Source organism: Scyliorhinus torazame, chromosome 3 (genome assembly GCF_047496885.1).
Source record: "Scyliorhinus torazame isolate Kashiwa2021f chromosome 3, sScyTor2.1, whole genome shotgun sequence".
Classification (NCBI taxonomy): domain Eukaryota; kingdom Metazoa; phylum Chordata; class Chondrichthyes; order Carcharhiniformes; family Scyliorhinidae; genus Scyliorhinus; species Scyliorhinus torazame.
In genome coordinates, this window is record NC_092709.1 from 332,257,197 (window position 1) to 332,271,058 (window position 13,862).

The following is a 13,862-nucleotide window of genomic DNA, read 5'->3' on the forward strand; positions in this document are numbered from 1 at the left end:
AATTCCCCTCCGCCCTCCTCAGCGTAGGTCCCCTCTCCCTCTTGCTTGGTCCCCTGCCTGTAGTACAAAAAGCTCGCTCTTCCCTACATTGAGCTTATAGCCCGACAACTCCCCAAACTCCCTCAAAGTCTGCATGACCTCCACCATCCCCTCCATTGGGTCCGCCACATACAGCAGCAGGTCGTCCGCGTATAGCGACACCCGATGCTCTTTCCCCCCCCCCCCCCCCCCCCTGCGGACCACCCCCCTCCATTTATTAGACTCCCTCAGTGATATGGCCACGGGTTCGATCGCCAATGCAAACAACGGGGGACAAAGGGCACCCCTGCCTCGTTCCTCGGTACAGCCGAAAGTACTCCGACCTCCGCCGGTTCGTCACCACACTCGCCACTGGGACGCTGTAGAGGAGCTTAACCCAGCTATTAAACCCTCCCCCGAACCCAAACCTACGCAACACCTCCCAGAGGTACTCCCACTCAACTCGGTCAAAGGCCTTTTCCGCGTCCATGGCTGCCACTATCTCCGCCTCTCCCTCCTCCGATGGCATCATTATCACGTTTAAGAGCCGCCGCACATTGGTGTTTAGTTGCCTGCCCTTTACAAATCCCATCTGGTCCTCATGTATCACCCCCGGGACATAGTCCTCAATCCTCGTGGCCGGCACTTTTGCCAATAGCTTAGCGTCCACATTTAGGAGCGAAATCGGCCTGTACAATCCACATTGCAGTGGGTCCTTATCTCGCTTCAGGATCAAGGAAATTGTCGCCTCCGACATTGTCGGGGGCAGGGTCCCCTCCTCTCTTGCCTCGTTAAAGGTCCTCACTAGTAACGGGGCCAACAGGTCCGCATACTTTCTATAAAACTCCACCGGGAACCCGTACGGCCCCGGGCCCTTCCCCGCCTGCATGCTCCCCAAACCCTTACTCAGCTCCTCCAACCCGATTGGTGCCCCCAAACCAGCCACCTCTTGGTCCTCCACCCTCTGGAACCGCAGTTGGTCCAGGAATCTTCCCATCCCTTCTTCTCCCCCTGGGGACTGGGATCTGTACAGCTCTTCGTAGAAGGCCTTAAATACCTTATTTATTTCCGTTGCACTCTGGACCATAGCTCCCCCACCATCTTTGACTCTCCCTATTTCTCTCTCTGCTGCCCTCTTGCGGAGCTGGTGTGCCAGCATCCGACTGGCCTGTTCCCCGTACTCGTAGGTCGCCCCCTGCGCCTTCCTCCACTGTGCCTCCGCCTTCCCCGTGGTCAACAGGTCAAACTCCGTCTGGAGCCGTCGCCTTTCCCCAAGTAATCTTTCCTCCGGGGCCTCTGCGTATCGCCTGTCCACTCGCAAAATCTCCCCCACTAACCTCTCACTTTCCATGCCCTCTGTCTTCTCCCTATGAGCCCTGATGGAGATTAGCTCTCCCCTGATCACCGCCTTCAACGCCTCCCATACCACCCCGACTCGCACCTCCCCGTTGTCGTTGGCCTCCAAGTACCTTTCAATACACCCCCTTACCTTACCACACACCACCTCATCTGCCAACAGTCCCACATCCATCCGCCACAGCGGGCGTTGGTCCCTCTCCTCTCCCAGCCCCACTTCCACCCAGTGCAGGGCATGGTCCGAAACGGCTATGGCCGAATACTCCGTCCCCTCCACCCTCGGGATGAGCGCCCTGCCCAGCACAAAGAAATCTATCCGGGAGTATGCTTTGTGCACGTGGGAGAAGAAAGAAAATTCCCTGGCCCGCGGTCTTGCGAATCTCCATGGGTCCACTCCCCCCATCTGGTCCATAAACCCCCTGAGCACCCTGGCCGCCGCCGGCCTCTTTCCCGTCCTTGATCTGGAGCGGTCTAGTGCTGGGTCCAGCACTGTGTTGAAGTCGCCTCCCATTATCAGTCCTCCTACCTCCAGGTCCGGGTTATGCCCCAACATGCGCTTCATAAATCCAGCATCATCTCAGTTCGGGGCGTATACATTTAGCAACACCACCCACGTCCCTTGCAACCTACCACCCACCATCACGTATCTCCCTCCATTGTCCGCTACGATAGCCTTGGCCTCAAATGACACATGTTTTCCCACCAGAATTGCCACCCCTCTGTTTTTTGCGTCCAGTCCCGAGTGAAATACCTGTCCTACCCATCCCCTTCTTAACCTAACCTGGTCCGCCACCTTCAGGTGTGTCTCTTGGAGCATGACCACGTCTACCTTCAGTCCCTTCAAGTGCGCGAACACTCGAGCCCTCTTCACCGGCCCGTTCAGGCCCCTCATGTTCCACGTTATCAGCCGGATTGGAGGGGCTCTCTCACCCCGTAGATGTTCCTACGCTCCCCCTCCCACCTTATTTCCCGCGCGCGGGAGAAAAACCCCACGCTTTCCAGAGCCTACCCCGCCCCCCCCGACGCAGCTTCTGTTGCGGCCTTGTCTCTCGTCCCCAGCCCATATAACCTTCCCTGCGCGTGCTTACCCCCCTATATACAACCGCCATCATACTTCAACCCACAAATACCCCCCACTCTCGCAAACCCTCAATTAGAGTCCAACTTTTCAGTTAATATAAAGGTCCACGCCTCTTCAGGTGTTTCGAAGTAGTGGTGTTGGCCGTTATGTGTAACCCACAGTCGCGCTGGCTGCAACATTCCAAATTTCACCCCTTTCCAATGCAGCACCGCTTTGGCCCGGTTGAAACCCGCTCTCCGCTTAGCGACCTCCGCGCTCCAGTCCGGGTATATTCTAATCTCAGCATTGTCCCACTTGCTGCTCCGCTCCTTCTTGGCCCATTTCAGGACCCTCTCTCTATCTGTGAACCGTTGAAATCTCACCACCATCGCCCTTGGCGGCTCGTTTGCTTTGGGCTTCCCCGCCAGCACCCGGTGCGCCCCTTCCAGCTCCAGCATCCCCGGGGGGGCCTCCGTGCCCATCAGTGCCCCGATCATCGTGCCCGCATATGCCACGGCGTCGGCCCCCTCCACTCCTTCTGGGAGACCCAGGATCCTCAAATTGTTTCTCCTCGACCTTTTTCTCCAGGCCTTCGAGTCTTCCCGCCCACATCTTGTGTAGCGCCTCGTGCCGCTCCACTTTCACCGCCAGGCCCAAGAGCTCGTCCTCATTCTCACTCACTTTGTCCTGGATCTCCTGGATCTTCAGTCGTGGGCTTTCTGGGTTGCACCAAGTCCTTCAATTAATGCCAGCATCAGCGCCACCATCTCCTTGCGCAGCTCCTCGAAGCAGCGCTTGATGAATTCTTGCATCTCTTCTTTGTCCCCGGCCGCCGCCATTTTGTTTATTTTACCCTTCTTCTCCCGCTGCTCCTGTGCCGTTTTTTTGGCCATTTCGCTGCGGGTCCGGTCCATACAGGTTAGTGGGGGACCTCTCTCCTCTCTTCCCCACTGGTTGGCTGTGTAAAAAATCCAGTTGGGGCTCTTCTATCGAGCCCGAAAGTCCGTCTTCGCGGGAGCTGCCGATTTGTGCGGCTTAGCTCCGCATAGCCGCAACCGGAAGTGACTCATCATTTTTAAGCATCGACATGAATAGAATAAAAGGTAGATACGATCCATGCAGCTGTCAAGTTATTTAAACCCCCTGATCTTTAAAATTTGAAATAAAAACAGCCTGCTGAGTCTGAGTTAGCAGAAATCGGTGCTTGCAATTTTGACAGCTATCTGTTAACTTAAGGTGACTGCTTCACAACCTAACATCATCATGGGGACCTGTAACTTCACAGTTTGACCTTGCCCAAGTGGTCAAACTGACTTTGATGTGAGGCTATTAATACAAATGTTTGTCTTTATAAGGCATTAAGTACTTGGGGGGCATTTAACTTTTTTTTATTGTTAAGTTTTCAAGATATACTTAGAACTTTATTTAAATATTAAAATGGTTTCTGAGGTCTTTCCATTGTGCATACTGGGTGAGTTGACATGGACAGTGTCAGGACAATGTGTGGTGGCTGTGGATCATGAGTTGGCATAAATTGGCACTACATTGGAACAAGGCATGATTAGGCCATGCTCATAAGGAGCCATGGGAATGAGTAGGGGGGTCATGGATTGGTGTAGATTGGTATAGGGGCTGTCAGAGCCTTAATGGTGGGTAGAAGGGTAGAGATTGGAATGGGGGTAAAAGGGGTCGACATGGATGGGGCATGGGGAGTGAGTGAAAGGGCTAGAGGGTGTAGTTTAATTTGACTGTTTTTATTAAGACTGGGGCAAAGTCCCCGACCACCAAGACAAGCATTTTAACCAGCCATCCGTGTCACTAGCAGTCTAGGGGCGGGGTGACGGGCCTGACTTCAGTAAACACCTGCATTCCCGCTCCCCTCCCACATTCCCCATACCCAGAATGGAAATCTGGCTACTGGACCTGTTTCTTCAGAGGCAACTGCACCAAGATGAGAATTTTCCAGATGTTCTACACCCATTTTGGGAGTAGAAATCCAGCTCTTTGTGTCCAATTTTTGAAAGCCCTACTCTAGGAAAGTTGTCCAGACTATAAAGAGGTTTATAAAGGTGACACTAGGGATATGGCCAGGTTTTAAAATTCTCATCCTCTCATTCATGTCCTTCCGAGGCCTTGTCGCTCCTACCTCTGTAACTCCTCGCACTTCCAGAAACCGGCACTCCTTTTATTCTGGACCTTTAAGCATCCCGATTTTGAACACTCCACTATTGGTGTTTGGGCCTTCAACAGCCTGGACCTTAAACTCTGCATCTCCCATCTAAAATTGTTTTGTGTGGGTATGCGTACGCACACACCATCCAGTCCGTCAGGCCTGTGGTTTAGCACAGGGCTAAATCGCTGGCTTTTAAAGCAGACCAAGGCAGGCCAGCAGCACGGTTTAATTCCCGTACCAGCCTCCCCGAACAGGCGCCGGAATGTGGCGACTAGGGGCCTTTCACAGTAACTTCATTTGAAGCCTACTTGTGACAATAAGTGATTTTCACACTGTCCATCCACTTTCAGAGGTTGGGGAGAGGGTAAATGTTCAGGGCGGGGTGTGTGTTGGGAAAATAGGGGTGGGTAGGTATGGGGGCTAGTGGGCTAGTATTCGGGAAGTGGGGTGTAGCCAGGGGGTATTGGATGTACAGGTGTATTTGTGGGATGAGAGCGTTAATTTCATAGAATTTCATAGAATTTACAGTGCAGAAGGAGGCCATTCGACCCATCGAGTCTGCACCGGCTCTTGGGAATGAGCACCCTACCCAAGGTCAACACCTTCACCCTATCCCCATTACGCAGTAACCCCACCCAACACTAAGGGCAATTTTGGACCCGAAGGGCAATTTATCATGGCCAATCCACCTAACCTGCACATCTTTGGACTGTGGGAGGAAACCGGAGCACCCGGAGGAAACCCACGCACACACGGGGAGGATGTGCAGACTCCACACAGACAGTGACCCAAGCCGGAATCGAACCTGGGACCCTGGAGCTGTGAAGCAATTGTGCTATCCACAATGCTACCTTGCTGCCCTAATCTAGAGTTAATCTGGAGTTCAGAAGGGTAATCAGGGTGGGGGGGTGGGGCTTCTGTGGAGCTTCGGGATGGAGTGGGTACGAATGTTGTGGTTTTAATCCTCCTAATGTTTCCTGGGTGACTATTCCTGTTGGACAGTCGGAACCATCTGATGTCTCTGATTCAAGTTGTAGTCTTGTTTTAAAGAAGCAGTTAGCTGCAGCACTTGGGGCGAAGGGGATCAAAGGATATGGGGGGAAAGCGGGATTGAGTTGGATGATCAACCATGATCATCATGAATGGCGGAGCAGGATCGAAGGTTTCTATGTTTCTATCAGATAGGTTGGGCGGGGGGGCGCAGTCATTTTTGGAATACATCCCGCTGCCTGTTACAGTGCACCCCAGATAATGGAAGGTTTGGGCCATATATGCAGGTAGGTGCAGCAAGTGATTAGGGAGGCAAATGGAATGTTGGTTATAATGGAATATAAACAAAAGGATGTTTTGCCACAGTTGGTGAGACCACATCTGGAATACTGTGTATGGTTTTGGTCTCATTACTTCAGAAAGGAAATAATTGCATCTGTGGAATTCGCTACCCCAGACTGCGGTGGATGCTGGGACAGTGAGTAAATTTAAGGAGGAGTTAGGCAGATTTTTAATCAGTAATGGGTTGAAGGGTTATGGAGAATGGGCAGGACAGTGGAGTTGAGGCCATGATGGAATCAGCCATGATCACATTGAGGGTGTTAGGCTCGGGAGGTTAAATTACCTACTGCTGCTCCTAGTTTAAGCGTTCTGGGGAGGAGATGCTCTGGCTATTTCGCAATCCAGCTCTTGGTCTGTAGCATTGTAGGTGACAGATGAGGAACATATTAGCCATGATCGAAGGGCAGAGCAGACTTGATGGGCCGAATGGCCTAATTTTGCTCCTATATCTTATGAACTTAGAATTGGAAGTAGTTTTGAAAAAGATCCCTCGACTGATACCTGGGATGAAGGGGTTATCTTCTGAGAAAAGGTTGGACAGGTGCGGTCTGTATCCATTGGAGTTTAGAAGAATAAGAGGTGATCATATTGAAAACCTATGGGCAGGAATTCTCCGTCCGTTTGCCGGTGGTGTGATTCTCTGGTCCCGCCGGCAGCACAGCCCCTCCCATGGGTTTCCCAGCGGCATGGGGTGGCTTCAATGGGAACTCCCACAGACAGCGGCAGGAGTGGAGAATCTCACCGCCAGTGAATGGCGCGTTTTCTCCCACCGTCAAGAAACACGCAGCTGGGGGGGGGGGGTCGGAGGATCGCACCTGTAAGATCCTGAGGGGTGGATACTGAGAGGACGTTTCCCACTTGTGGGCGAGACTAGAACTGCGGGATACGGTTGAAAGTTGATGGTTTCCCATTCAAGATGGCGATGAGGATGATTTGTCTCGTATCCTCTTCCCCAAAGAACAATGGAGTCTGGGTTATTGGATATTTTTACGGGTTAATTAGATTCCTGATTGACAAGGTGGGGGAGGAGGGGTGTGGGGGGAGGGGGGGGGGGGGAGATGGGCGGTGGGCAAAGGATTAGAAAGGAAAGTAGGAGGTGAGGCCACAATCAGATCAGCCATGATCTTGTCAAGTGGCAGAGCAGGTTTGAGGTGTCGAATAGCCTTTCCCTGCTCCGAATCGTGTGTTTGTATCAGTATCTTCTCTATTGCTCCAAAGTGTTAACAGTCACTGCTTTCTAACTTTCTCCTCAAATTTTATCTTTGCAGGCTAGTAAAAGGCACTGGCTATCACTGGGACATCTTTCTTGTGGGCATAATCAACATTGTGCTGTCTATTTTTGGATTGCCATGGGTGCACTCCGCCTTCCCCCATTCTCCGCTGCATGTCCGTGCACTTGCCTGTGTAGAGGAGAGAGTGGAGAACGGTCATTTATACGAGATGTAAGTGGCCTCTGGGCTCCCTATTTTCCATTATTATTTAACGTACATGCGCATGCTTCTGAGACAGTTTTGCAAACTAATAAAAATAAATCCAGACCGAGCTGTAAACTTTGAAACCATCAAAGTTCAATTTGCCGACAGGAATGTGCTTGGGCACGAACGCTCAAGACCATCTGTCTTAGAAGTTACAGCTTTGTGTTTTCGCAACCCCCTACCGCCCCCCCCCCCCCAACTTCCTCCCACCCACCTCAGAAATCTCAGCAGAAAATCTAGTCGGGTGCCCCAGCGGAGTACCGAGGGAGTGCTGCATGGTTGGAAGTGCCATCTTTTCAGATGAGCTGTTAAGCCAAGGCCCCATCAGCCCTCTCGGGTAGATGTAAGAGATCCCTCAGCTCTAAGTTGAACAGCAGGGGAGTTCTTCTCCACTTTCCTAGCTGATATTTATCCCTCAGCCCACATCAGCGAGCAAGGTTATCTCATCATTATTGCCATGATGTGGAGATGCCGGCGTTGGACTGGGGTGAGCACAGTAGGACGTCTTACAACACAATCATTATTGCAATGCTGTTCGTGGGAACAGGCTGGGTATAAATTGGTTGCTATCTTTCCTACATTACATCAGTGACTACACTTCATTGGGTGTGAGGTGCTGTAGGATGCCCTGAGGTAATAAGAACAAATGCAAGTCTTTTTTTAATTTATATGTGTGCATTTTTTTAAAAAGAGAGCTCTCCTCGACATGCTGTCATGTTTATGTGAATTCCACAATGCCTTGACGTGTGTAAGTGCATTGCAACCGAGCTTTGAGCTTTATCGCCTCTGCCTGTGGTAGGTGATTTTACTGGGTGCAAGTCAGAGTTCTGGTTATATTCTGATCCTTTCCTTCCTTCCCAGCCCAGATGTACGAGGGCAAATTCCAGTGTCTCAGAGTAATTTTCCCTAAATTCAGCAAAGGCCGATAGCGGGCGGGAAAAGTGACCTTGAGGCTGCGGGCAATAATGGCGGCTATCTCCGTCACATCGTTCAGGACATACATGTGGCACGGTAGCACAGTGGTTAACACTGTTGCTTCACAGCTCCAGGGACCCAGGTTCGATTCTCAGCTTGGGTCACGGTCTATGCAGAGTCTGCACGTTCTCCCCGTGGCTTCTGAGGGGGAGGATGTAAGGAGATAATCCAGGGATAGAGGCCGGACAATCATACGCTAATGTATGGGAATAAAGGACACTGCGTCATGAATGACGGATCCGGCTCGGAGGGTTGAAGTGCCTACTTCTCCTAATTTCTATGTTCCTACGTTACTGGCAGGGGAGCGGACAATCACGTCATGCTTTTACGTCAGTGTGAACTGCGATTTAGACATCTCTCTTCCACTCCCGTCACCAAACTTGCCCTATGAAAACCGGAATTGAAAATCCCGGCCCTTCTCTTCAGTATTCAGAGATCAGGGGTGGGATTCTCTGATCCTGAGGCTAAGTGTTGACGCTGTCGTAAACGACGGCGTCAACATGGCCTCGGGATCAGCAATTCTGACCCCCTACAGGGGGTCAGCACGGCACTGGAGCGACCCACGCCGCTTCAGCTGCTGATCCCGGTGTCAACTGGGTGCCGCGAGGTCCGTGCATGCGCAGTGGCACCGGCGCCAACTCGTGCACGCGCAGTGGCTCCCTTCTCCGTACCGGCCCCGACGCAACATGGCGTAGGGCTACAGGGGCCGGCGCAGAAGAAAGGAGGCCCCCAGCCCGAGAGGCCAGCCCGCCGATCGGTGGGCCCCGATCGCGGGCCAGGCCGCAAAAGAGGCCCCCCCCCTGGTGTCGGACCCCCACTGCCCCTTCACAGGCCACCCACGGACCCTTCCACGCCGAGGTCCCACTGGCTCAGAGCTGGTTAGAACGGCGCCAGCAGTCCTCGGGTTTTTTTGTTACGGCCGCTCAACCCGGGCCGAGAATCGCCGGGGGGGGGGGGGGGCTGGCTGACATTGGGGCGGCGTGGCACGATTCCCAGGCCTGGCCATGGGCTGAGAGAATCTCGCCCCAGTTTACTCAACAAGTTACCTGGATTTGAACGTGGCATGTTCTGGTCTTTACAGCCTGGATGAGAGCAACTGTATCAGCAATTGAAATTCACCACTATCTTGGAAAAGCTACCACTTGACTGGCACCCTTTTCACGAAAGAGTTCCTACACCTCCCACCCCCTGTAACTGCTGGCCTCCAGTACTCCTGCAACAGGAATGGCGGGCTTCCCATACCAAAATTGGAAGTGCGAATACCATCCGCAAACGCGAAGCACTCGACATGTCCAACCATGTGATAAGGCGGGCGGCCTTCAAGTTCCGGGGCGAATGCCATGCAGTGACGATCAGAGGTTTGCGCAAGCTCAACGTCCTGAAGGAAAACAAGGATTTCCTCCCAAATACACAAGGTTGCAATCCAGGCGGAAACATCTGCTTCCTCCACCACCGATACACAGTGGCAGCAGCGTGTATCACCTGCAAGATCCACTGCAACAACTCACCAAGGCCCCAAGCCTGTGAACTCTATCATCTGGATGGAAGAGGGTTGTAGACACGTGGTAAACCACAGCATGTTCCCTCCAAGCCCCACAACATCCCAAGTCGACTGTATATCATCACTCTTTCATTGTTGCTGGGTCAAAATCCTGAACTCTCTCCCTAACAACATTGTTGGAGTACATTTAGGGGAGACAATGGCATAGCAGTAGGCCCAGGCTAATACTTTGGGGACAAAATCTGGAATATAAAGCTAGTCTCAGTAATGGTGGCCATGACAGCTAGCGTCAATTGTTGTAAAAACCCACCTGATTCACTAATGTCCTTTAGGGAAGGAAATCTGCTCTCCTTACCTGGTCTGGCCTACATGTGACCACAGGTCCACAGAAATGGGGTTGATTCTGAACGACAATAGCTGACCCACTTAGTTTAAGGGCAATTAGAAATGGGCAACAAATGCTGGCCTTGACAACGATCCTCACATCCTGTGAAAGAGTAAAGGGAAAAAGAAATCTCAAAATGCAACGGTAGCACAAGTGATTATCACTGTGGCTTCACAGCGCCGGGGTCCCAGGTTTGATTCCCTGCTGGGTCACTGTCTGTGCGGAGACTGCACGTTCTCCCCGTGTCTGCGTGGGTTTCCTCCGGGTGCTCCGGTTTCCTCCCACAGTCCAAAGATGTGCAGGTTAGGTGGATTGGCCATGATAAATTGCCCTTAATGACCAAAATGGTTAGGTGCGGTTATTGGGTTACGGGGTTAGGGTGGAAGTGAGGGCCTAAGTGGGTTGGTGCAGACTTGATGGGCCGAATGGCCTCCTTCTGCACTGTAAGTTCTATGTTCTTTGTTATGTTCTATGTTCAAGAAGGTGGTTCACCACCAACAGCTCAAGAGAAAGTAGGCATCGGTAACAAATGACAACCTTGCCAGTAATAACCACATCCCGAAAAGGAATAGAAAATGCTAAAATACATAGCTGGTCCCTTGGCATCTGGTAAGTAGGCAGAGTAGGCTGGTTAACCATTTTTTAATGCTCACTTGAGTGTTTTCCATTGAGCTATTTGGAGGAAATTCTTGTGCTATCATAATATGTTGAAAAACCGTGCGTGTTGTGTGTGTGTGTGTCAAAGAAACAAATTATGCAGCCATTCCCTTATTCATTCACCGGGATTCGAACCCGGGTCCTCAGCGCTGCAGGCAACAATGCTAACCACTGTGCCACGTGCTGCCCCTTATTGGTCAGGATATTGAGGCACCCTTGCTGGCTCCAATTTGGAATAGTGCCGGGGGATCATTTACATCCGTCCGAGAGGGAAGACAGGAACTTGGTTTGATATCGCATCTACAGGTAGATAAAAATAATGGCTTCTCCATTATGACGCCAGGCCGTTTGCATATTGTTGTCCTGTTTGACCCTGAGCGGAGCTTCTGCACACAAGCCCTCGCGCAACACTAAGACCACCAGCCTCCGCCTGCATAACATTGCCTGTCTCCACCTCAGCTCGTGCAGTGCCGAAATCCACATTCCTGCCTTTGTCAACTCTAGACTCAACCATTTTAATGCTCTCCTTCTCCCAGCATAAGCTCATCCCAAACCCCTGCCCATGTCATTACTCGATCTGTTAACCTGCCACCCTTGTGCTCGCTGACCTACAATGGCTACTGGTAAAGAAGTCCTTGACGTTAGAATTCTCATCCTTATTATTAATTTCATCCTTGCCCTTCGCAACCTCTAACCTCCTTTAGCGTCACAAGCCTTTGAGATCGCTGCTCTCTGGCAACTCTGGCTTTCTTCGCTCCAATTTGATGGCCATGTCTTTAGCTAACGAGAGCGAAAATGGTGGCTTAATGGTAATGTCACCAGACTAGTACCATAGGCGCAGATTTAATGCTCGAAACCCACCACGGCAGCTGGTGGGATTTAAATGCTGTTAATTAATCGGTAAGCAAAAAGCTAGTCTCAGTAATAGTCACCATGAAACCATTGGCGATTGTGGTTGGCAAATGTACTTTTGAGAAGGTAGTCTGCTGTCCTTACCTGGTCTGGCCTACATGTCACTCCTGACCCATAGCAATGTGGTCGATTGTTAGATGCCCCCTGAAGTAGCCCAGCGAGCCACTCCGTTGCATCAAATTGCTGAAAAGTCAACAAAAAGGAATGAAACCTGATGGATCACTTGGCATCGACGTAGGAAATGACACCAGCAAACCCAGCACTATCGAGCCTGCAAAGTCCTCCTTACTAACATGGGGGAGCTGTATCAAAATTGGAAGAACTGTCCCACAGGCGAGTCAAGCAACAATCTGGCATAGTCATCCTCACAGGATTGTTCTAGACACCAGTGTCACCATCATCAGGAGTGGGGGCACAGTGGTTTACAGTCGGGGTACTGCGGCAAGAAATGGGTGGAGGTGCTGGGTACTCAAAGGCTATGGGCCCTGATAACATTCCAGAAATGACACTGTGCTTGTGACTTGTGCTCCAGAACTTGCTGTACCCCTAGCCAGGCCGTCCCAGTACAGCTACAAGACTGGCATCTACCCGGCAATGTGGAAAATTGCCCAGGTGTGTCCTGTACACAAGAAACAGGACAAATCCAACCCGGCCAATTACCACCCTTACCGCCCTATCAGTGTACCCTCCATCATCAGTAAAGTGATGGAAGGGGTCATCAACAGTGGTACCAAGCAGCACTTACTCGGCAATAACCTGCTCACCGACGCTCGGTTTGGGTTCCACCAGTGTCACTTGTTTCCTGCCCTCATTACGACCTTGTTCCAAACATGGACAAAAGCGCCGAATGCCAGACGTGAGGTGAGAGTGACTGCCCTTGACATCAAGGCAGCATTTAACTGAGGTGTGGCATCAAGGAGCCCGAGCTAAACTGGAGTCAATGGGAATAAAAACTGAAAATGTTGGAAAAAGTCAGCAGGTCTGGCAGTGAGGAACAGAGTTCATAATGGGCATCACGGAAGCACAGTGGTTAGCACTGTTGCTTCACAGCGCCAGTTCGATTCCCGGATTGGGTCACTGTCTGTGTGGAGTCTGCACATTCTCCCCCCGTCTGTGTGGGTTTCCTCCGGGTGCTCTGGTTTCCTCACACAAGTCCCGAAGAATGTACTTGTTAGGTAATTTGGACATTCTGAATTCTCCCGCAGTGTCCCCGAACAGGTGCTGGAATGTGGCAATTGGGGGATTTCCACAATAACTTCATTGCAGTGTTAATGTAAGCATACTTGTGACACAAAGAAAGATTATTATTAATAGTTCGGGTCATACGGACATCTCCCACCACAGATGCTGCCACACCTGCTGAGTTTTTCCAGCACTTTCTGTTTTTATTTCAGAATTTTGCTTTTAGTTTGAAGTCAATGGTTGTCGGGGGCACACGCTCCACTGGCTGGAGTCATACCTAGCACATGGGAAGATGTTTATGCTTGTTGGAGGCCAATTAATGAATTCCTAGGATATCGCTGCAAATGTTCTGCAGAGTAGTGTCCTGGGCCCAACCATCTTCAGCTGCTTCACCAATGATCTTCCTTCCACCTGAAGATCAGAAGTGGGGATATTCGCTGGTGATTGCACAATGTTCAGTACCTTTACGACTCAGATACTGAAGCAGTTAGTGTCCACATGCGCAAGACCTGGACAACATTCAGGCTTGGGTTGATAGTTGGCAAGTAACATTTGTGCCACATAAGTGCCAGGTAATAACCATCTTCAACAAGAGCGAAATCAATCATCTCCCCTTGACATTCAATGACCATTGCTGAATCCCCCGCTATCAACATTCTGGGTGGTTACCATTGACCAGAAACTATGGACCAGCCGTACCAATACAGAGTCTACAACGTCAGAGGGTAAGAATCTTGACCCCCCCCTCCCAAAGCTTGTCTACCATCTACAAGTCAGGGGTGTGAAGGAATACTCCCCACCTGTCCACTTGCCTAGATAGTGCAGTCACTGACTGT

At 51.2% G+C, this 13,862-nt stretch overlaps 1 protein-coding gene across 5 annotated transcripts in view; it reads left to right on the plus strand.

Annotated features, from left to right (window-relative positions):
- slc4a11 (solute carrier family 4 member 11) overlaps window positions 1-13,862 on the plus strand; it is a 400,651-nt gene that overhangs the window by 363,610 nt on the left and 23,179 nt on the right. For all 5 annotated transcript variants that reach the window (XM_072497675.1, XM_072497673.1, XM_072497671.1 and 2 more), the window contains one exon: window positions 7,208-7,381. In XM_072497675.1, coding sequence (XP_072353776.1) covers window positions 7,208-7,381 — 174 coding nt within the window. The remainder of the gene's footprint in view (window positions 1-7,207; window positions 7,382-13,862) is intronic.